We start from the raw sequence: 21,351 nt of genomic DNA on the forward strand, positions 1-21,351 counted from the left end.
AAGCCTTGAACTGACCCATAAAAATCATGAACCCAAAGATGTCCGTTAGAACATCCTTTAAACACATAGAAAAAATCAGTTTGTAAGAATCAAGTGCGGTCACAGTTACTCACGTCCAAGTTTCCAGCCTGCTGATTTGAACACCGTCATGGGTTTCTGGGAGGAGCAAGACCAGACTCGACCACTCCCGACCAGCCCCCTTGGCCCTGTATCTCCAGTCACACTGGTGCGCAGCCAGTGCTTACGGGTCACCCTGCTGCCGCCCCAGCTTCTGGGACATGTCGCCTCCCATCTCAGCTCTCCTGCTGCCTCACAGCAGCCTTCACGCACGCCGCTGCTCCTCACCTCAGGACTTGGGACTGTGGCTTCCCAATTCCTTCCAAACCATACGGCTGCCAAGGGCCACGCGTTGTGTTTGTCTTCAGGACATTTTAGTCTAAGCACTTTTACGTATGGAAGATCAATACAAAGACAAAGATTTCTCTTTAAGTCAGGTTTCCGTTTGCTACATTAAAATAGTAATTTCTGATTGTATTTTTTTAGGACACACCATAACACCATGATGATGCAAGGATCTTGCATGTCTTCGTGTTTATTTCAATTTTGTAAATTATGTCTTCTCAAAATAATCTTAAATTCATACCTTATTGTTTACATTCAAAGAGGGTTGTGAGAATTTGGTTATACTTTCACAGCTTTGATTACTTTTTAATATTGCCGTTCCCCAAAGCCATCTCATTCCTAAGAGAGCCACGCTTGCAGCAAAACTGCTAAAACATTCAGACGTGGACAGAAGACTTTAGAAGGCAACGCATGTGCTACTTGCATATTTTAAACCATAAACAAAATACACGCATGCACTCTTAATCCCATCGGAAAGAGTATTTCCGCCTGTTTGAACAGGGGTGGAGAGAAAATTATTTCACCGAAAGGTCTGCCTGTAGAGGGGGATGCAGCCCTGCAACCAACCAAGCGTTCGCAGAGGGTTTGCGCGCACCCTGTGTTTACGCAGCACAACCAACAGGCAACCAACCCACTGCCTCGGGCTGCTGCAGGGAAGCAGGAGGTAACAAGGATGCCAGCCAGGCGCTGGAGGGATCCCGTGTCTGTCTCCAGGATCTGCTTTCACCTACAGTGGGATCCGGAGGCAGTTATTCCAGCGTCAGCGTTCTTAACCCTCGCAGCATGCACGCACGTAGGGAGACGGAACACATCAGGCACAATTTACTCATCAGAACCCAGGAACTTTTCTTGCTCCTTGTCTTGGTAAGACACTTTTTTTAGAGCAGTGGGAAGGTAATTAAATAAAAGCACAGTTGCCACCAGCATGACTTGCAGCAGGCTCTGAAACCAGCACTCTGTGCTCAATCCGACTGCATTCAAGTGCCAGCAAGAGAGATGCAGACAATCCAGCAGCAGTAAGACTGTCAAAGCCCCAGGAAATTTTATGAGATTACTTTGCTGCTCTGAGCTTGTGTATGCACTTCCCTAAAGTCGGGATGCCTTCCTGCATCCCAACTGCATGACCTCAGTTCTGTGTCTCACCGCCACTTGCAACAACATTTTGACTCTGGAGTGATTCCACCTCTTATAGGAGTTAGAAATGAGCTGCATGAGAAAATTCCTGTCAACAGGCAAAACCATCTACAAACCGCAAACACTGAGGAACGGGGGCAGGCCCCGTCGACTCGGGGAAACTCCTAAGTAAAGAAAGGTTTGTTAAAGATGAAATTGAGTGCTCAAAATGCAACACTGATGGCGCAGCTTCCCAACAACTCCAGCCCAACGTAACCGCCCTGAACCACAATGAGAAACAGAAGCGGTTGTGTTTCCCTCGTTTGCTGCCTGTCTGCTCCGTCTGCTGAGACTGCTGCAGGATGCGCCGTGTGATCTTGTGTGATGGGACCACGGCTGCGACACCAAATGACACGGGGACCCATTTTACAAATAAGTTGTCATCGGGTGATAAAAATTCAGCCAATTAACCTGGTCAAGCTTAAGTAGAACAAATGCTTGGAAAGTCCGTAACTCCATATTAGTCCCACAGTTAAATGGGGCTTTCTATCTTCATTTAGGCTGAAACTGCTTTTAAAACTATTTTGAACACCGCTGCAGTGCACATTTCTGCAAACCCAAGTACTCTATTCCAGACACTCCACTTAAATTTTTTTGCTGGCTGCTTTTACCACATCTGTATTTATTTTCTGAACCTTTGCATGTTCTCTTGACTGGAACTGGCAGCAAATAAAGCACTCTTAGCCAGGAGATGAACCTTATATTTGTAATTCTTTCCTGGCTCTGTCAGCATGGTTGGTGTTGCTGCCACTTCACGGCATTTTAACGCAATTCCTTGGATTCCAGTTTCATTTTCAACATGTTCCAGCACACACACACACACACACACACACACACACACACACACACAAAGTCAACAGGCAGCTTTGTAATTTCTGCCATCTGACTTGTCTGGTCTGCAGGGATTATCGTGTTCCATCACTTCAAGCAAAAAGCCCATGCAGATACACACCTGCCATAAGTTTTGCACTGAAATGGTGACTCAATCTTTCAATGAGTGCACACAACCTACATCAGGTGGTGCGGCAGCCAGCGTCCTGACAGAGATAATAAGACACATGTACACTGGGCTGTGATGAAGAGAATGCACGCCTGCGTGGCTACGGCTGCCTGCCTGACTTCTGAAGCGCCCCTGCTACCTGGCAGCGTCCCACAGGATAATTTCTCTGATGCTTATTAAATTAACGGTCTTGAAAATTAATAGTCTAAGCTTGCAAGTACACAGCTACAGCCATTCCTGGGAGTGGCAGCGAGGCTTGGCTCTGGTTCAATAGCCAACGAGAAACATTTTTGTGTCCTTATTTGCTTGATGGGTAAGACTTAACTTGGGCCAAGAATCGTAAGCAAATTATCTTCCCCTACACACATTTTCAGTACACCTAACTCAGCACGGGCTGCTGGAAGAAAGTAATTGGAAAGCCGTGAACTGTCCTGACACAGTCCAAGTCACATCTCCAAATGAACAGCCGCCAGATGAAACAAACAGCACATTACAGCTGCCAATATCAGTGCATTTAGATGTCACATTGTCATTGCACATTAAGCCACATGGCAACTTTCTCCTCCTGCTTCTCACTTTTCTTTTGTCCAAGCAGGTGCCAGCTCCCCAGCCAAAATCTTGGTGAATGCAGGACAGAAAGGACAGGAATGGAAAAGCAGAGCCAAAGAGCCCTTCTTTCTTCCTGTCCTCAGTGGACATCCTAGCTGCTCTCGCTACTCCCATTTGGTTCCCAAGGTCTTCCTTTTACCTCCGAGAGACTGCCATGCCTCTCTCTCTCTCTCACCGCTTCTTTCCCAGCAACTCACACCTTGGTCTGCTTCCCCCCAGGCTGGTTTCCTTGCTTTTTAATCACTCCACACCTGATGTGGGTTGCTGGAGCACCCCTACACCAGCTAACCATAATCCATCTTATCTAATTACCGCCAAAGATCTACGAGTTCACGCTTCCCCAGGGGCCAGCCCCTCTGGCTCCACACACTCTCTTTTCCTCCTTGCAACGCCTGCACACACACGCACTTTGGCTTTCAGACAAAGCCCATTTCACCTTGGCACCAACGCTGCTCCAAGGCATGCCAACAACGCTGCTCCAAGGCGTGCCGACACTCCCTCCACCACAGCCTCTCAGAGGGGAAAAAGGAAAGCTGATGTGAGCATACACTTGCCCTGCTCTGTAAAGCCAGTGGCCACAGAAACACACAGCCCAGCCCTGCTGAAGTTGTTAGCTGGGGCACTGCTATCTCCAACCCCTTGGGGTTATGCTGAGATTCATCCCCCTGCACTCATGTGCTGCTGATTCACACCTACTGATGACTGGGCTTTAGCAGAAGGTTAGTTACTGCCCTTAATTAAAGTCTTCCTCACCGAAAGAAGGTCAAAGCTGTCAGACAAAAGGCACCAGTAAAACAAAAGACTAATTCTGTTTTCTTTTTCGGGTTATAAACCAAAAGACAGAGGGCAGCATCGGACTACTACGCATGTACCATTAGAGGAGAGAAAAAAAGGAAAATACATACGTACCAGGTATCTAGAGCTTCTGAAGACACTTGTGCCAGTAAAACATACCCCACACTCAGGCAAAATAAATGGGATTTGGAAACACGCTTGAATATTTTGCCAGAGTAGTACTTACAAAAATGAATCCCATCATCACGGTCTCATCAGGATGAACACCCAAATTTCAAACTTCAAGGTTAAAAAACCTGAAATGCAACATTTTGATATCTTCCCTCAAAAAAGCGGCAATGAGGTGAAGGCAGTGACAAGTTTGTGCTGTCGAATATTTTAAGAAATGCAACTGCATACCAAGGAAGATGCGTGGCATGATCACAAATTGCATGGCCACACCAGCCCTCGCCTCCGAGCAAAGCTGCACCCAGGGGCTGTGCTTGTGCAACTGTGCGTGAGCAGAGCACAGAGGAGGGCGAGACATCTCAGCAAAACAAGAAACACCCCCTCCCCCAGGCAGCTCGCTTTTAATTTCGTCTTTACAATTTTGACCAACATCTCTTTCATCTGAAGAACTTGAAGACAAACAAGTCAAAATTCATATTTTAATTTTATATATACATACACACACACACGCAGCAATTCATCCTTAATACAGAAGACAAACAAAAGATTGGTGGCACAGTATCTTTGGAGATTTTTTTTTTTTTTAAGCTGTATCACACATCTGATTTTTATCTTTTTCATGGACTATAAAAGGCAGATACTTCTAATTCACAGAAGCCTCAGAGTGTGGATTCAGTGCTGAAGCCAAACACATCAGTCTCCTCCCCTCACTTATTTGCACATCTTTACCCACTGGAGACTCTATTTTGCAAGAGGTTTGGCGTCCTCATTTCTCCATGGGGCTCTAAGACGTCGCACCTCTCCCGTCACTGGGCCACCGCGGTGTGCCAGCACGGGAAGAGCTGCTGCGAGAGGGATGACTGGCGTGTCACTCCCCACGGGACATGGACCATTTAACAGATTTAAGACCAATGTTCTGTGCTCAGGAAACCTGACAGTTACTTTTTAAGGACATTCTCACTGAGAACTGCAGTTTTATTTACACTCTAAGATGATGCCTAAAGCGGGGTGAAAAAAGAAAAAACCCAACCCTGTATGGTAACAGTTGAAATAGAAATCCCACAGAAATGACCCAGAAATGCAAGGCTGGCAGCTGAACAGACGGGCAGTGGCTTGACCAGCATGCCACAATTCACGTACTGCCCAGAGACCTGATGACACGAGTCCTGCCAGCGCCCACCGCACTACCGTACACATTCACATCGCAAAGAAAACACCACCCACAAAACCTTCAGCTCCTGCTCTGCTTTGCAGATTGCATCTTGCTCAACTCTCTCTCCCAACGCCCTCCGGAAAAATAAGACAAAGCAAAAGCCTAACTAGCTCTTCTCTGAACAGCGAGGAAAGCTCATGAGCAAGTTCAGAGCCTGCTGCACCTCACGTGTAACAAGCAAAAATTGCACAGATTGGAGCAACTTTCAGAAATACCTTTCAGCTGCCACAGACCACATACGGGCTGATACACGGCTTCAACTATTGAAAGAGAACAGAAAAAAGCTATCGGTTGGGATGCAGTTTGGCTGGCTCAACAGAAGCGGACAACATTGCTGTATTGCTATGATAGGAAATGCTGGACCCAAAGAAAACCTTAAGTTCAGCAATACTGAGTAGGAGAGGAGAAAAACCCAGTGGGAATTCCAGGAACCCTGTACCTTGACAAAACACATCGCAAACCAGCAGTGATCGCACGCTGCCATTGTAACATGCACGAGTCCTTGTTTCAGGAACGCAAAGTTTACAGAAACACATTCAGAAATGCAGATGATGGCCCAGGAACACTGTTGGTTTTGGGTAGTGACGGGGGTCAGTAAAAGTGCAATTAATATAAAGAAAGCACAGGCTGCCAATGGGCTATTTTAGTGTTTGGAGAGCAGCATAGGGCTGAGAAACTGCCAAAAATAACATTTGCCTTTGAAAAGGGTAAGCCAAGCCAAAGAGAGAAAGCAAGCTAATCTATAACGTGTAACAAACCTCAACTTAAACACAGTTGCAAAATTAGGTTTGGTCAATAAAGGCTCAATAAATAACCAAACTACAACAACAAAATATTCTTGGAAAACCACCCCAAAATATTTTTGACCCTTTTAGCCAAGGGGGGGCGCTGCCCCAGGGCAGAAAGATGAGCAGGATGGTCAAAACTTGCTGCAGCCCCATGGCCTCCTGCTCCCCCTTCTCACGCCCTGGCTTTTGGATGACCTCCCTGCTGGCACATCGCACGCCCTTCCTCTGCATCCCTCCTTCCACTCCCCATCTCCATTCCCACCTCCAAAACTAACCCTCCTTGCTTTTGCCTCAAGCAAGGAGTGTGTGAAACATACTTTTTGGGGCACAAGGGGGTAGGAAATGGTGGGACAGAGGACGAGAGCGACACAGGAAAACCAGCTCCACCCTGGCCGGCAGACAGGACAGCTCGTGTCCAATTACCCCTCACGACCCACCGAAACCAGAACAAAATTCACAGATGCTTAATCCACATACATATGTCCACAACCACAAGCTATCTTCCCGTCCTCTTTTCTTACCCTCCACGCACCTTTTAATCAGCCTGGGGCTGACCTGGTTTCATGCCACTTGAAACACTAATTGATGGCAGTGAATCGAGTCCCAGTCCCACCTCGCCTGAGCAAACACGCCACCGAGCTCCTCCTGTCTAGTCTGTAGCTAAAAATCCCAGCAGATGCTCATCTGGGTACATTTCGGTTTGTTTTTGTTTTGTTTTTTAACTAACTAGGTATTTTTTCCTTTTATTCATACTTCAATTCCAATTTTGCCATTGGGATTTTAAGCGTGCAGTGACCAAAAAAAGTCTACATTGCTATATACATCTGTAACAGCAACATATCTAGTGGGTATTAAAACAGGTTTCAGCATACCCTACAATTTACTACATTAGAAAACCACATCCATTATTAGCAACCATCTTAGGTGCAATGCCTATTGCAGAAAGGACCTGAATGATATGCATGAATTTTAGCACAATCGTGCAGAGAGAGATGCAAAAACCATTCTTCCAAGAACAGTTACATCGCCCGACATAAAACAAAAAGTGGGAAAAGCCCCAAACAAGAGTAAGGCCATTGCAAAGAGACCACCCTGCTTAACCAATGAGAAGCAGAGCTACCATGGGGCATGAAATCCTGTGGGATTCCCTGAGGTGAATCCTCCTTGCAGCACTTCAGAAACGTATCCATGAACTCAACTTGAGCAGACCTTCCTCCCAGCACTGTGCCCTGCAACACCTTTGTGGCACACGCAAAGCAGCACGCTTCAACTGCCATTCGTGTGCCCTGTCTCCTTGTTTTCTTATTTAACTTGTTCAACTGCATGAAACCAACCCGTGGGATTTTCCGGTCAGCGAGTGCTCAGAGCCAGGCTCTGGCAGCTCTCAGAAGCTGACCCCAGCACAATCTTCCCTGAATCCCTTTCGGGAGGACAGGAGGCAGATGTCTTGAGGCGTGATCCTCCTGCCACTCTGAGCATCTAGATTTGCACCCATTCTTGTTCCTAAAGGAAAGGACAAGGGGCGATAAACAGGGGAGCAATTGAAACAGACATTTCTTGTATAGAAATTCATCCTTAAACCTCGTTCAGAAGGGAAACACTAAGACCATTCCGAGAGAAAAGGCAAATTACAATTTCTCTACAAAAAGCTGAGAACACGAGGACTCTTGCAACAACTCATAACACAGGCTGCTTCATTTATTGTTTATTTCCCCAGATGAATGAATCAACCATTTCGGAAACTCCATCACACACAGGGCAGGAAAAAAGTTATTAACAAGAGGGACATACATCCCCAAAATAAGCTTAAGGTGTACAGATTTATAATGGGAACCAAGAGGGAGGGGAGAGGACAAAACCAAAAACAAGGACATTGCAGTCAGACTTTTGACTTCCTGTTACAGAAGAAATCTTCATCTCCATGTAAGTGGGGCTTTCAGCTATTAAATAAATGGCATCTTAAAAATAGAACATTTGACAATTTCAACACGTGTATTATTTCTTCTAAGTAAATATTGCATGGAAATGATGCTGCTTTGCCACCATAGCTGCCTCCTCTCCTTCTGGGACTCAACCATCACCGCTGTTTTTTCCTGGATTCATGGTTTTCTTTCCTAATGGCAAATGCTATTTCCTCCACTGCTATGTTTTGGTTTGGGGGTTGTTTGTGGTTTGTTTTGGTTTGTGTTTTTTTTTTTTGTTTTTTTTTTTAAAGGCCTGAACAGGCCCAAGTGAAAACAATGAGCATCTTTCCTAACCCTTTGCAGGCCTCTGACCTGGCTCAAGGTTGAAATATGATGGCTTTTTAAAAATTACCTATTATTTATACAGTCTTCTCCATGACCTGAAACAAAACATAGCTTCCTGCTATGTAGCTTGGTATTGATGCTTCTACAGATCGCTTTTGAAATGAGAGCCTCCAAATAGCCCCCACATGCCTTTGACACGAACTGCCCGTGATCTCCTTTCCTCCGAAGCCCATGGGAATTTGCCCTGGGACTGGGAGCAGCCCTTGCACAACCGCCTCCACATGGTAGCAGAGCGCATGCTGCCTTTTCCCAACTGTAAAGAAGCAAATGCCAATAGTTCATCTGCCTTCACCGGGTGTCTTCTTACCAACTTTGCTTGCCTGACACCCTTGCATTTGCTTTCCTAGGATCAGGACAACAGATTATCACTATCTGGGCAGCAAATTGACCAAAGGGCAGGTGAGGACAGGACCTGGTGCACCCGCGGGCTGCACCGAGTTGGAGGTAGGACAGGAGCAGTTGCACACCCTGCCTCGCGGGTTGCAGCAGGTCCCCCTGGGGCAGGCAAGCTGTGAGCAAGTGGCTCTCCGTTGGGAACCCGGCCTGGCAGCAGGGAGAGAGGTGGGTGTATGCAAGTGAAAGTACTGGGGGGGGGGGACACACTCATGTCCCTGCTTCACCTTATGCTTACCCCTAACACTCTGCTACGGTTCTGGCAGACTCCGACAGAGGTTTTCAGGTTCAATAAAGCTTTTTTCTTTCCCTCCTCCCCCTCAGCTGGTGATCCTAAGAATAGCTTTGATTGAAGATAAAGTCCGAAGAAGGTATCGACCCACTAGTCTGGAATTGAGCTCCAAAGTGCACATCAAGACTTCAGGCCAGCTGGCCATCCCTGCGCTTCCTGAGAACAAAACAGTTAATGCTGAGCCCCTCTCTGTCCCTGGCTTACTCAGAGCAGTCTCTCCCCCAGGGAGAAGGAGCACAAGTGAAGTTTGATAGGTAAAACGGGGAGGGGGAGGACATGGACCTTTCTTCCACTGGTTAGGACAGCTTATCCCTGAAATGCACTACGGCTTTTAATAAAGTGAACGTAAAAGGACAGTCCCTTGAAGGTGCGGGAAGACTAAGGCAGGATCCCAGTGGTCCTGCGCTGTCAGGGGAGGCGGGAGGAGAGCTCCCTTGTGCTCTGGTCTAGGGCAGAGTAGCAGCACACTCCCAACAGCTCTTCCCAGAGGCAAAATGACTCCAGGCTTCCCGGTGGCAGGGGCCATTTCTACAGAAACTACTTTTGGAAATGCAGACCATTTGCTGATATTTATGTGCTGTCCATTTGCATGAGCCTCAAAAACAAAAGCAGGTATTTTACAAAGGGAGTACCACTGCATGCATGCAGACCTGTTCCTCCATCCTGAAAATATGTGTAAAAGGGAGCTAATTCTTTCCTGTAAGCATAATTATTTTGGGATACCATCCTTCTCTTCGCCACTCCCACAGGCCTGTCAGAGATAGGACAAGGGATGTGAGAGGGGACCAGAGGGCTAAGGCACACTATTAGATATGAGGATGGCAGGATGCTGCTGTCACACAACAGGAAATCTTTGGGTAGAGAAGGGTGTCACCTTACTGAATACGTAAATGCTGAGGATGCTGCTTTCACCGTTATTGTCACCTGCAAAATTGCAATTTCAAAAATGCAGCTCCTGGCAAGGAAAAAATGCTTGCAAACAGCTAATTATTCCCTTTCGTGTTCCCTTGACAGATTTCTAAGTTGCTGGGCCCATGCTGTAGTTTGGTTGAGAAAGAGCAAGTGAGTTATCTCCCACATGAAGGATGCCCTACTTTGGTACCAAATCCTGCTCTTAGATATTCACCGAGACCAGCAATGGTTGCAGGCAAATATCCAAACGCAACATTTGTCTTATGTTCCACATTCAGCCACATAAACAGAAGCGATTCCTCCCCATGTAACCTCTCAGACTCAGAACGATGTCCAAGCAACCACGGTGACCCAGTACAGCTGTCCACCCCCACCCATTGAAGCGACAATAAGCAACCGGACAAGGAGTCCTCAGTGTGAGCAATGTCCCTCCACCACAGAAGAGGGGTAGAGCTGTTTCCAACCATACCTGGTCATTTTGGCACCCCAGCTGTGTTTGGCTTACAAGCCTTAAACCAAGCAAGACCCTAAGTAACATAGTTCGAGTGCTAAGGGCATGTGTGTGCACGAGTGTGTGGCAAGGAGGAGGACCAGAGCAGCAATGACTTAAAAAGTGAACTTGCAGCGCTGAAGGCAGTGGCTTCCCCCAATTCTCAGGACAGCAGCTGGTTGACAAATGCAAGAGGGTTAGGTTGGAAAGCTGGCAAGGCAGACCAATTTGCTGTTTTTACTGTAACATAATGCTGTTCGGTGCTGATGAGGTTGCTACTTGCCATCTGAGGAACAAAGACACCAAAGATTGCATCCGTGCTTGCAAAAACACTTCTCTGACATGTCTTCTGGGCACACAACTGTTGTGGACTGTGGGATGTTGCGTAATAATGTCTGGAGGCAGATTTCCTTCTTGTCGGCACTTCTTCATGTGTGATTATTGTCCTGCTGGTTATTCGTAATAGAAATGTTTATAGACCATCAATACATTGAGCCATTCAGACAATTTATTGCACTTTGTCGTTTTAAAGGAAGGTGCCATCATCATCGAGGCTTTCCTCCATCTCTTCTTTTTCAAGGCAGCAAAGCGCTACCCTACAAACACCATTCAAAGTTTTTCCAGTGTAACCAGATCCATTCCACCTTAACTTATTTTCCCTTGCAGGTGCTTTGTATCCAACGATTCAACAAGTCAGACTGTTTCTGAGGCTTCAAAAGTGCAAAAAAGTTCAAGGTACTTAACCACCTGGAGCACCAGTTAAGGCGTATTTGTTTCCAGTCTCAGCCACTGTAAACCCTGTCTAGTGTAGCGTACCAGTTCAGTCATGCTACTGTTCAGTGCCAGAGCGCACGTCGCTGTGCCGAGTTCAGCAAAAAACTCTGGAAAAAGGGTAGGGAGAGAGAAAACATGTGGTTGGTTTCACGTAACAGGCATGTCTGACAGGCAAGGGGGCAGCAAGGAGCGACAACAGCAGCACACTGTCAGCCGGCAAGTCCCATTAAACGCATTAATGCAAAGAGCTCAGCAACATTAGAAGGCTGGGAAGCATACCAAGCACACGAGGCAGGGCACATGAGAGGAAAACGTACTCACACACACCTGCATACACTGAACTGCCTCCCCAACCGCTGGGTTTAAAGGGACGTCGAGACTCCATCGTAGGTGGGCAAAAGTTTGGGTGTTCACACATGTGCTGTGTGCTTCCCCCAGATTTTAAACAGGCCAAATTCGAGTGTCTTTCTGAGCAATGCCCAGAAGCACACACAGCTGTCGTTGGACTGGTCCCTCTCCTTCATCCATCCTCAAACGTCGAAGGCATCATGATTTCTCAATTGAGCAGGTTTAAAAATTTGGATAGCTTGGCAGGCTATACAGCTCCGATTTGAGTTGCTTACAGCTGGGCACATCAGGCAGATTTAACAGAGTCCTATCCTGCCACCAAATTCAGGCACCGTGCTCCTCCTCCGGCACAGGCAGAAAATGGATCTTGCAGCATATCTGAACCTGCCGGGAGGTGCTGGCAGGCTAAATGCCCTGCTCTGCGCTGGCAATCATCTCGGCAGGTGACAGTGAGTTACAGGAAATTATCACACCTTTCCAAGACATTGCTGCGTGACCTGCCTTCCAGCAACACGGGCTCACCCCAGTCCCTCCAGCCTCAATCGTCTTGCCAGATACCTTTTGAGAACCTGGCCATTCTCAGCTCTACTTTTTTTACACACAAAGATTGAACCTGGAGGCTGAAAATTTCTGCTTGGCTGTGCAAGGAACTCTTCAGAAGCAGAGAAGACAACGCTTTCCTTCTAACACTTTCCAATTCAGAAGCAGAAAACGCATTTCCCCTGATTTTCCTTCTTTTGTTTACAAAACGGGTATCCATTCCCTTCATGGGGAACAGAAGAGCTGCAAGCAGAGACGAGGAGTCCAAACTCCCTGCCTGAGCAAACAGAAGTTAATCTGATCTGTGACCACAGCACCACGTGAAAGGAGAGTGACTTTACATGCACACATGCAACCTCTGCTCGTCATTGCTGTGGAACATCAGAGGCCAGAAGGCAACGTGTTACAGCCTCATGATCTGAATTACGCACTGCTCTGAAGTGAGGAGCTGGGTCCTGCACTGGAAGCACCTAGTTTTGGACCCGCCAGAAAGCACCTCAGCACAAGTGCCTTGGACATCAGTTATAACTAACTGCTTTCCACTAACTTCTCCATTTAAGGGAACTTGATAGCTGAAGGCCACTGCTCTTTCTTCTTCTTCTTAAGCCCTATGAATTGCATAAAAGAATCAAGGATGTGGCCTTTTCAATAGGTTTAGGTACTCACTCTCTGTACCTCTTAGAACCTGTACATTACACCAAATATCAACAAATATCAGAACTGGAACTCCTCCACCGTCCTGAACAGTGACAGCAAATGCAAAGCCTACAGGAGTATTTACTCTTCTCCTGCACAGATCCACTCCGTTGAGAGTATTTACTGCAACACAGAGCAGGTTTTGAATTTACTCTTGATTGATGAAAGATTGTGCTCAGGCTGTCCCCCCTACAGGTCTTCCTCCATGACTCATTCCTCTGGCTTACCAGCAGTATCCACTGAGCCTTCTGTGTGACAGTCTTTTATCAGCCTTTTGAGGACATAATCCAAAATACTACACATGAATTGCTGCTGCGAGCACAGATTTGCTCAGAAGACAGCCAACAACTGGAGCTACTTTATTCAAAGGTGACTTGCAAAGCCTTTTGAATTTCAGCAACTGCCTCATTAGCATGAGTACTTTTACAGCCTTCCAACAATTCAGCCAGGCGCATCATGGTTACTTTCTTTTGCAAGTTTGCCAACAGACCGTGGCAATACGTCCCTTTGCCCACAGTAGCTCACAAAACTTTGTGTTTGATGAAAAATGACACTGCAAATGCCACGTGGGATGGCAGGTTATAGAACTGCACCCACTCTAGGGCTTTTGCTTACTCACCACTGCTTGTACCACAGGACAATACAACTTTTTTATTAACAAAACTGTAAAATAAAAAAAGTAGCAGCAATTTTAGGAAATGCTACCGGCAAATACTGGTCACGTGCCCAGCAAGGACTCCAATTCAAGTGCTGCTCAGATCCTCTGTTAGAGAAGCCAGTTTCACCGTTTTCAAGACAAAAATACCTGGAAGTTTGACAAACTAAAACACAATGCTACAGGCCAAAAAGCTGTTTTTATAGAAAGTGAACCAACTCAGAAAAGCTCTGCGCCCCAAAGGGAAAAACAAACAGCAAAAAACCCCTTACGCTTCTTGTGTTACCATGAAGCAAGTTGGCTGGTTTCCTGCATTTGATACGCTCATCCCTTAGCTCTTAGACGTTTGAGGATGCCAAGACAATCTTTTAATTGGAACACTCCTCAATATATCACCACCAAGTATCTCTGCCAATAACCTGCCAATATGCCATAGCTGTCTATTTCAACATATTTAATGCTTTGATCTTTAGGTATGGTGTTTGCTCCGTTGAGTGTTAGGATTTAAGCGAGAACATACACATAACCACAACACACAAGACAGAAAAGCCAGAAGGCAAAAACTTACCCTTATTCTTCCTGGCCAGTGCATCAGCCTGTTCCCAAATATCATACGCATAGAGGATACAGGAAGTGATGTTGACATAGGAAGAGGTGATGCTTGGGATATTATAGGGGACAGTGATTGAAGAGCCAATGCTGTTGCCACTGCAGTTGCTAGCATTCGATCCCGGCTGAGAACTCACAGAACCGGCAGGAGAGGACATTGGAGAAAGAGCAGAAGGCATGCCTGTGCTTCTGCAGGAGAAAGAAACACCATCGTGAACATTTAACTTCAGAGTTAAAAGCCTTGCCACAAGACTATCTTATGCCAGGAGCTATCCGCTATCATCCAGGCCTGCAGTATGGAGCGGAGGATTGAAAACTGAGATGTGTTCAGCAACATAACAAGTAATTGTCCTTCAAGTGCAAGGCCAAGTTTTTTGAAGTGATTTGCAACTCTAAGGACTCCTCTTGACAAAAGAAAATGCAGAACCAGACATCAGAAAGGGCCATCCATACCTTCCAAAATCTACACCTATTTGTGGAAGCCTTCACCAGATTATCTGAGTGTTTTCTTTCTAACGACTTCCATTTCAGGCATGCTGAAGCTCACCACTTATAGAGGCTGGAGCTTTCTGACAGCTAGTCAAAGCAGCCAGGTGCGCCTACCCACACTTATTTATAGATGTAGGGAAGCTACATGCAGTCAGCTGCCCGCCTTCCAGACACAGGCTGGCTTCGTCACATCACTTCACCCCCACCACTTCTACCAACTTAACTTTTAGTACCTGGTATGAAAGGGCTTCCACCACTGCTCTTGGGAGACCATTGACTTCCCAATAAACTATATTGTGCAAGGCAGCAGAAAAATAACTGGAATTTCAGCATTGATATTAAAGACCAAACAACCCTCTCTCAGCTGCAGAGTTTAAAAGGGACAGACGTGGAACCAGGTAGCTATCTGCCAAATGCAATTACCACAGCACACAGAAAAACTCTTTCTTACTCATTGTCGTAAAAACACAGGCCCAGTCTGCAGGGCATCAGGTGAAACAGTTATGTGACAGCTTGCCCTTTACTTTTGCTGCCACAGACACAGCAACGCTGCTGTAGATACATAGAAAGGACAAAACGCTCAATAACTCATAAATTAGAAAATTAGTTTCTTTTTCTTAATTGGTGACTAAGCTAAAGAGACAAATATTGAAGTATCACCTCAAAGTTATGCTACCCCAGGACAAAGGCATAATCATACTGGACAGTGGCCAGGGAGATGGGGATGCTATCCCATTAAGTCTCAGGGGATCTCTAACAGAAAAAAGATGACAACAGGGGCTTTGAAACAGCATAGTGACGATACCTTCCTTGCTCTGATCTGCTTATCTGGTGGAGAACTGCTCTTCTTGATATGCTGTAACTCTGGACCTCATAACACAAAAACAACCCCTTTCCAACGAGAAAAGACAGGAGAGAGAGAGAAGAAAAATACTCATGCCCCCTAACAGTGTGATTTCAGGTGGCAAGAAAGAGCGAGAGGTGAGGCGCTCTCAAATGCAGTTAACAACTCAAATATTCCGGCTACTGTTTTCACTCACACCCTTACAGACGCATTACAACATATGTATTTTTAAATCTTACCTTGCAAAACATGGAGAAGGTGCTTGTGTTACTCTGGAAGAACTCTGCAGCAAGGAACAGAACTCTTGTTAGTTTTGGGCTATTCGGCCAACATCAGTAACTACCGCAGCCATCCAGCTGGCAGATTGGTAATATCTGTGCCCTACCTTAAAGTGGTCCTTCAGGATCCTGGAATACTTGATTGCAGTGTCTTTTTTGTAACGAAACATTGCCATGTGCAGAATGGACTGGCAGCGCATGCTGTGAACAGAAACACACCCAAGCGTCAGTGTTCATGCTCGCTGCTGCCTGCTCAGCAGTCATCAGCCTTGTGGGACAGAGGCAGGCACACATCAGCCGTACTGCAAAGTCAAGAAAGCTCAGAATTTCTCCTCCTCCTGCTCATCTTAAAAAAGGACCCTGTGAAAAAATCACAAGGCGAAAAAACAACACAAAACAAAACAAGGGCGGGCCATGTCTGGTGTTATATTCAAACAGGTGCCCGACCTCTTATAGGTGCAACAGGCCCGTTAAACCCCTGTCCAGAAGTGCCTCAGCTATGTTCAGTGACAGCTTCAGTTACATGGCTCAAACATGGGCAGCCAAATTGCATTCTTTCACCTTAGGTGAAAGCCTTTGTGTGCTCTCAGGTTACCAGCAGATCAAATTTTAGAGCCTGTGCCTTCCACATGTGGTCCCTTGTGATAACGTGGCTCACTTTAGAGATGTTCCAGTTCATTCTGGTTTTTATTCTGTGGGTTTTTTCCCTTGTGGAACTCTGATTCCCATTTAACTCATTCCTTTGCCCCTGAAAGTAATGGGTCTTTCACTCTATCGAGTCTAAACACAGAATAGGAAGGCAGAGAAAAACAGTTACAAACCAAAACACGGCAAAGATTTTTTCATGTGAAGATGCTGAGGAGTCCGTAAAGGATTTCAATGTCATGATGAATCTAAGGAAACAAAAAAAACAGAATCTTGTCAGCCATCAGTGCTCTGAAGTCCTGCTGTTTATGAAAAAACAGCGCATGCCGTTATCTCTAACATCAGTCCAAAAGTCATGAAACCTAAACCTGCCTTGACTTCTTAAGTCCTGGCACTGAGTGCTTTGTATGATCTTGAGCAGAGTACTGTCTCAGAATGCGTTGTTTTCCACGCAGCACGAACAGATGTGACCCCTTATGCGACCCACTCTCCTCTTACAGTGATTACACGCTAACTTACAGGCCTGGGACCCAGAAGAGGTGCCCCTACTACTGAAGGTGAAATATTAATTCAATTGTTTCTGGACAAGACAGACATCTTAGTCGAAATGTTTCTTTTGGCTAACAACAAACAAGCAAGTCTCCTTTATGAAAATAAAGCAACAACAGCATCTTGGAAATACAGTCCATCAAGACCACAAAGCAAACAATGTAATTTAAAAAGTTTGAAGTCTACCACAAAAAAAAAAACCCGACAGCTGTTTCAGCTCTAAGGCAAGAAGTCAAATCAGCTCTCAAAAACACTCATATAACCTGTAATTTCGGTATGAATAACCGATACCTGCCTCTTTTCTACCCAATACATGGTTGCTTGGGTTGTGCTGCTTGTATACGTCATATTATCTACGTGCATCTACAATGGCTGTGAAACTAAATGGGGAAGGTTGCTAAAAGAAACCTCAATAAAGTGTACTAGTAGAAAGACACATGGGAGAAACCAGCAAAGTCTGCCTTCAATCAAGCTACAAGACCTTTGGGACACAAACTGTTCTTCCACATGCTATATCTTTGCTTTGCTTTTTTTTAATTTAAATACTACTGAGCTCACATGCAAAAGCAACTTCAGACCTGTATAAAGTAAAAACTCCTTCATGGCCTTGATTGTCATAACCAGCATCCTCTGGTGTACCTCAGCTGCAAGGCTCAAATGCTGAGGAGGACACGGTGCCTACTTCTTCTGATAAGCAATGCTGAAGCACTTCAAAGGATTTGCCTCTGATGCCTCCGGATGGTCTTTCTCGTGCTTGTACAGCAACCTGAACTCTGCTCCATGGTGGGAATCCAAACTGGCCACAGTTGCAAACAAGCAATGCAACTAACCCTTCCCCTCCAAACACGCAGCCTAACCATCGCACTTTGAAAACCGCTTACTTGATGAGATCTATGGTGCCGCTGAATAGGCTGTGAGCTGATTTTGGTGCTGATGCATCTGATTCCAAGGCAATCCCATATTCAATGAAGGAGAGGGCAGCATCTAGGTACTGAAAGGCCCTTCCAGTCTTGTCGGTCTATTGGGAAGAAAATTCTCATTTTTAGACTAAGACAAAAACTACTTCTCTCAAGTGTACCTGATTTCCTTTTTTCTCCCTAGTTAGGCAGGATTTCAAGAAAGAAAAAGATGCAAGTCGGGCCTCCAGGAGATAATTAAAGGGTTCTCAGCAGTAGCCCTAATGTGGGCCCAGTCATCAGCTTTGTGTGCTCTGGCTATTTGTATCTCTTCCTCTTGCTCAATGTTTTCCTCCAGTAATTCACCATCTTCACTTTTCTTGGATATTATTTTCTGGTCTTGGAGGCCTGCCTCATGAGAGGCAGATGAGGCTTTTCCTCTGCAGTATTCCCCCACTTCGTTTTCACAAGTAAACGACAATTAGCAAATGTACATTATCTGACTGAGCCATAATTAGCAATAAAAAAAAGCGCTCATTCATACACACTGTTAAACTGCACACAGTGGAGAAAGTCAGTCACATTCCACAAAGGGCACTTCCAAGTCTTGTTCGCCAGCAACACAATTACTGTCAGGATCCTGATGTTTCAGAGTAAACTGTCTTAAAACTAACTGTTCCTTGTATTTTCCGATGACTTCGTGATAGCTCTGCAAAGCAAACAGGCCTGCTAACCTCAGGCAATGTCAATTCCAAATCCCGTTCTCCAGGCATATTCCCTAGATGTCTTTACAACAGAGGGAAATGTCTGAACATTTGGCAAATAAAGACAGCCTCCCCACATATAACTTGAACGTACTCCGAGTATGGAAGTAATGTTAGCGAGCGAATCTTATTCACATGCACACAGGTATTTGGTCCGAATGCAAGAGAAGGTTAACATTTTAGCACAGGGCCAGGACTTACCATTGCATCAGCTTTGTGCTTCAGCCTCTTGGCCTCTTCTATGTAGTATTCTGTCGGATGCTGTCTGAATTGGGGACAGAGAGTGGAAAAACAGAAAGCAGAGAAAAAGGGGGGGATAATTATCAATTTTACCTTCAGATCTATAGGATGCTATGAGTCCAAACATCGTGTTTTGGTAAGCCTGTTACAGTCTTATCAAACACACCTTACAATTATGATAATCACTAAATGAATGTTGTCTGCCTGTTCAGAAATACGCAGCAGCTGAACGCACAGATAAAGTTAATTGATTTCTTAAAAAATGTATGTTAGAATGACATTGAAAACTTACATTTTGAAATAAAAATCCACCAGAAGTTAGGTTACTATGAGGCCAAGTTTACTTCTTTGCTCCCATGGAAAGACAGTAGTTGTGTGATCTCCTGCCGTTCCTCAAGTACAATACCACAAACACATTCTGATTGAAACATACAGTAAACTCTGCAGTACCACACTGTCATCTTGGACCAAAAGAGCTTGCATTCGAGCTATTTGCTTACAAGACATACGGTCACCAAGGCTTCTACAGGTCTTGGGTCTCAATCATGACACACATTTCTGTGCACTGGGATAATCTATTCACCGTGCAAATGGCACACAGCCACCTGTACACTAACGAGTGAGTCATGCCCTCTCAAGATAAAGTCAGCTGCCTGCCCAGCACCTTGTCACAGAGGAATTTGCCGCTTGCCAAGAAACACATAAATCAAAACCCATCACTTGTTGGCAGGCATGAGACACCTCTCAGAGTTAAAAAGTACCTAATTTCCAGAGTAGCTTCCCTCAAGCCAAGAACTGTTGTAATGAGACCTTTGCTTTGTGGGGGGTGGAGTAAGTCCCAGGCATGAGAAGACAGTACAGGGCAGGTCTCAGACATCTCTTCCTCTCTCTTTCCTCCCAAAAGAAGGGCTCATTAGGAAGCAGAAGCCAGGGCGGCTGCAGGGCCAGGCTTGCCTGGTGTCTTCAGAAAGTACAGACAAGGGGTGTAAAACAACAACTTACTCTTCAAAGTTGAGTTGAGGTCTCCTTGACTTGGAGGTACCATTCGTCAAAGAAGGAACTGGGAAAGGATTTGTGACATCCCCTACAGATCCCTGAAAAACAGAGCAGAGATAAAGCTGGTTAGAGAGGTACATCTAAATCAATTCCAAAGCCTGGCTTTCCTAAATTTCAAGAGAAAATATTTAGTTGTCCCAGGCACAGTTTACTCTCCAGGTTCTCACCATCTTCTTACCTTCTTCCCCAGCACCCCATCCAATAACAGAAATAGAAACTTGGCTTCTTACCTGACTGCTAGTAAGGCTTAATACCACTCAAACTTTTCCCAAGCATTGAGAAATTAAGTCACAGGTTTGCTTGCACAATGGCTAAGACAGCATAGAATCATAGAATCATAGAATCAGTGAGGTTGGAAGGGACCTTTAAGATCATCAAGTCCAACCATTAACCTACCCTGATAAAAACACCACCACTCCTAAACCATGTCCCTAAGCACCTCATCTACCCTTTTCTTAAACACCTCCAGGGATGGTGAATCCACCACCTCTTTGGGCAGCTTATTCCAATGTTTAATAACCCTTTCAGTGAAAAAATGCTTCCTAATATCCAATCTAAACCTGCCCTGACATAACTTGAACCCATTTCCTCTTGTCCTATCACTTGTCGCCAGGGAGAAGAGGTCAGCTCCCATCTCTCTAAAACCTCCTTTCAGGTAGTTGTAGAGGGTGATAAGGTCTCCCCTCAGCCTCCTCTTCTCCAGGCTAAACAACCCCAGATCCCTCAGTCGTTCCTCATAAGGTTTGTCCTCCAGACCCTTCACCAGCTTTGTAGCCCTTCTCTGGACACGCTCCAACACCTCAATGTCCTTCTTGTAGTGAGGGGCCCAAAACTGAACACAGTACTCGAGGTGAGGCCTCACCAGTGCCGAGTACAGGGGGAGGATTACTTCCCTACTCCGGCTCACCACACTATTCCTGATGCAGGCCAGGATGGTGTTGGCCTTCTTGGCTGCCTGGGCACACTGCTGGCTCATGCTCAGCCGGCTGTCCACCAACACCCCCAGGTCCTTTTCTGCCAGGCAGCTTTCGAGCCACTCCGCCCCCAGTCTGTAGCGCTGCATGGGGTTGTTGTGACCCAAGTGCAGAACCCGACACTTGGCCTTGTTGAACCTCATACCATTGGCCTCAGCCCATCTGTCCAGCCTGCCCAGATCCCTCTGCAGAGCCAATCTACCCTCAAGCAGATCAACACGCCCCCCCAGTTTAGTGTCGTCTGCGAACTTACTCAGGGTGCATTCGATCCCCTCATCCAGATCGTTGATAAAGATATTAAAGAGAACGGGCCCCAGCACCGATCCCTGGGGGACACCACTCGTCACTGGACACCAACTGGATTTAACTCCATTTACCACCACTCTCTGGACACGGCCATCCAGCCAGTTTTTTACCCAACGAAGAGTATACCTGTCCAGGCCATGAGCA

General features: G+C 45.9%; 2 protein-coding genes across 2 annotated transcripts in view; both read right to left on the bottom strand.

The window, feature by feature from the left end:
* Positions 1-21,351, bottom strand: part of LOC309670951 (kelch-like protein 8) — a gene marked incomplete at its 5' end in the record, with an annotated part of 421,963 nt that overhangs the window by 373,200 nt on the left and 27,412 nt on the right.
* Positions 11,071-21,351, bottom strand: part of LOC309671220 (AF4/FMR2 family member 1-like) — a gene marked incomplete at its 5' end in the record, with an annotated part of 32,359 nt that continues 22,078 nt past the window's right edge. The window contains 8 exons of the mRNA XM_082482425.1: positions 11,071-11,425; positions 14,126-14,355; positions 15,739-15,782; positions 15,885-15,978; positions 16,599-16,670; positions 17,853-17,989; positions 18,833-18,896; positions 19,874-19,965. Of these exons, the coding sequence (XP_082338551.1) occupies positions 11,304-11,425; positions 14,126-14,355; positions 15,739-15,782; positions 15,885-15,978; positions 16,599-16,670; positions 17,853-17,989; positions 18,833-18,896; positions 19,874-19,965 (855 nt within the window). The 3' untranslated portion in view covers positions 11,071-11,303. The remainder of the gene's footprint in view (positions 11,426-14,125; positions 14,356-15,738; positions 15,783-15,884; positions 15,979-16,598; positions 16,671-17,852; positions 17,990-18,832; positions 18,897-19,873; positions 19,966-21,351) is intronic.

Source organism: Vanellus vanellus, assembly GCF_965231255.1.
Source record: "Vanellus vanellus genome assembly, chromosome: 4".
Taxonomy (NCBI): domain Eukaryota; kingdom Metazoa; phylum Chordata; class Aves; order Charadriiformes; family Charadriidae; genus Vanellus; species Vanellus vanellus.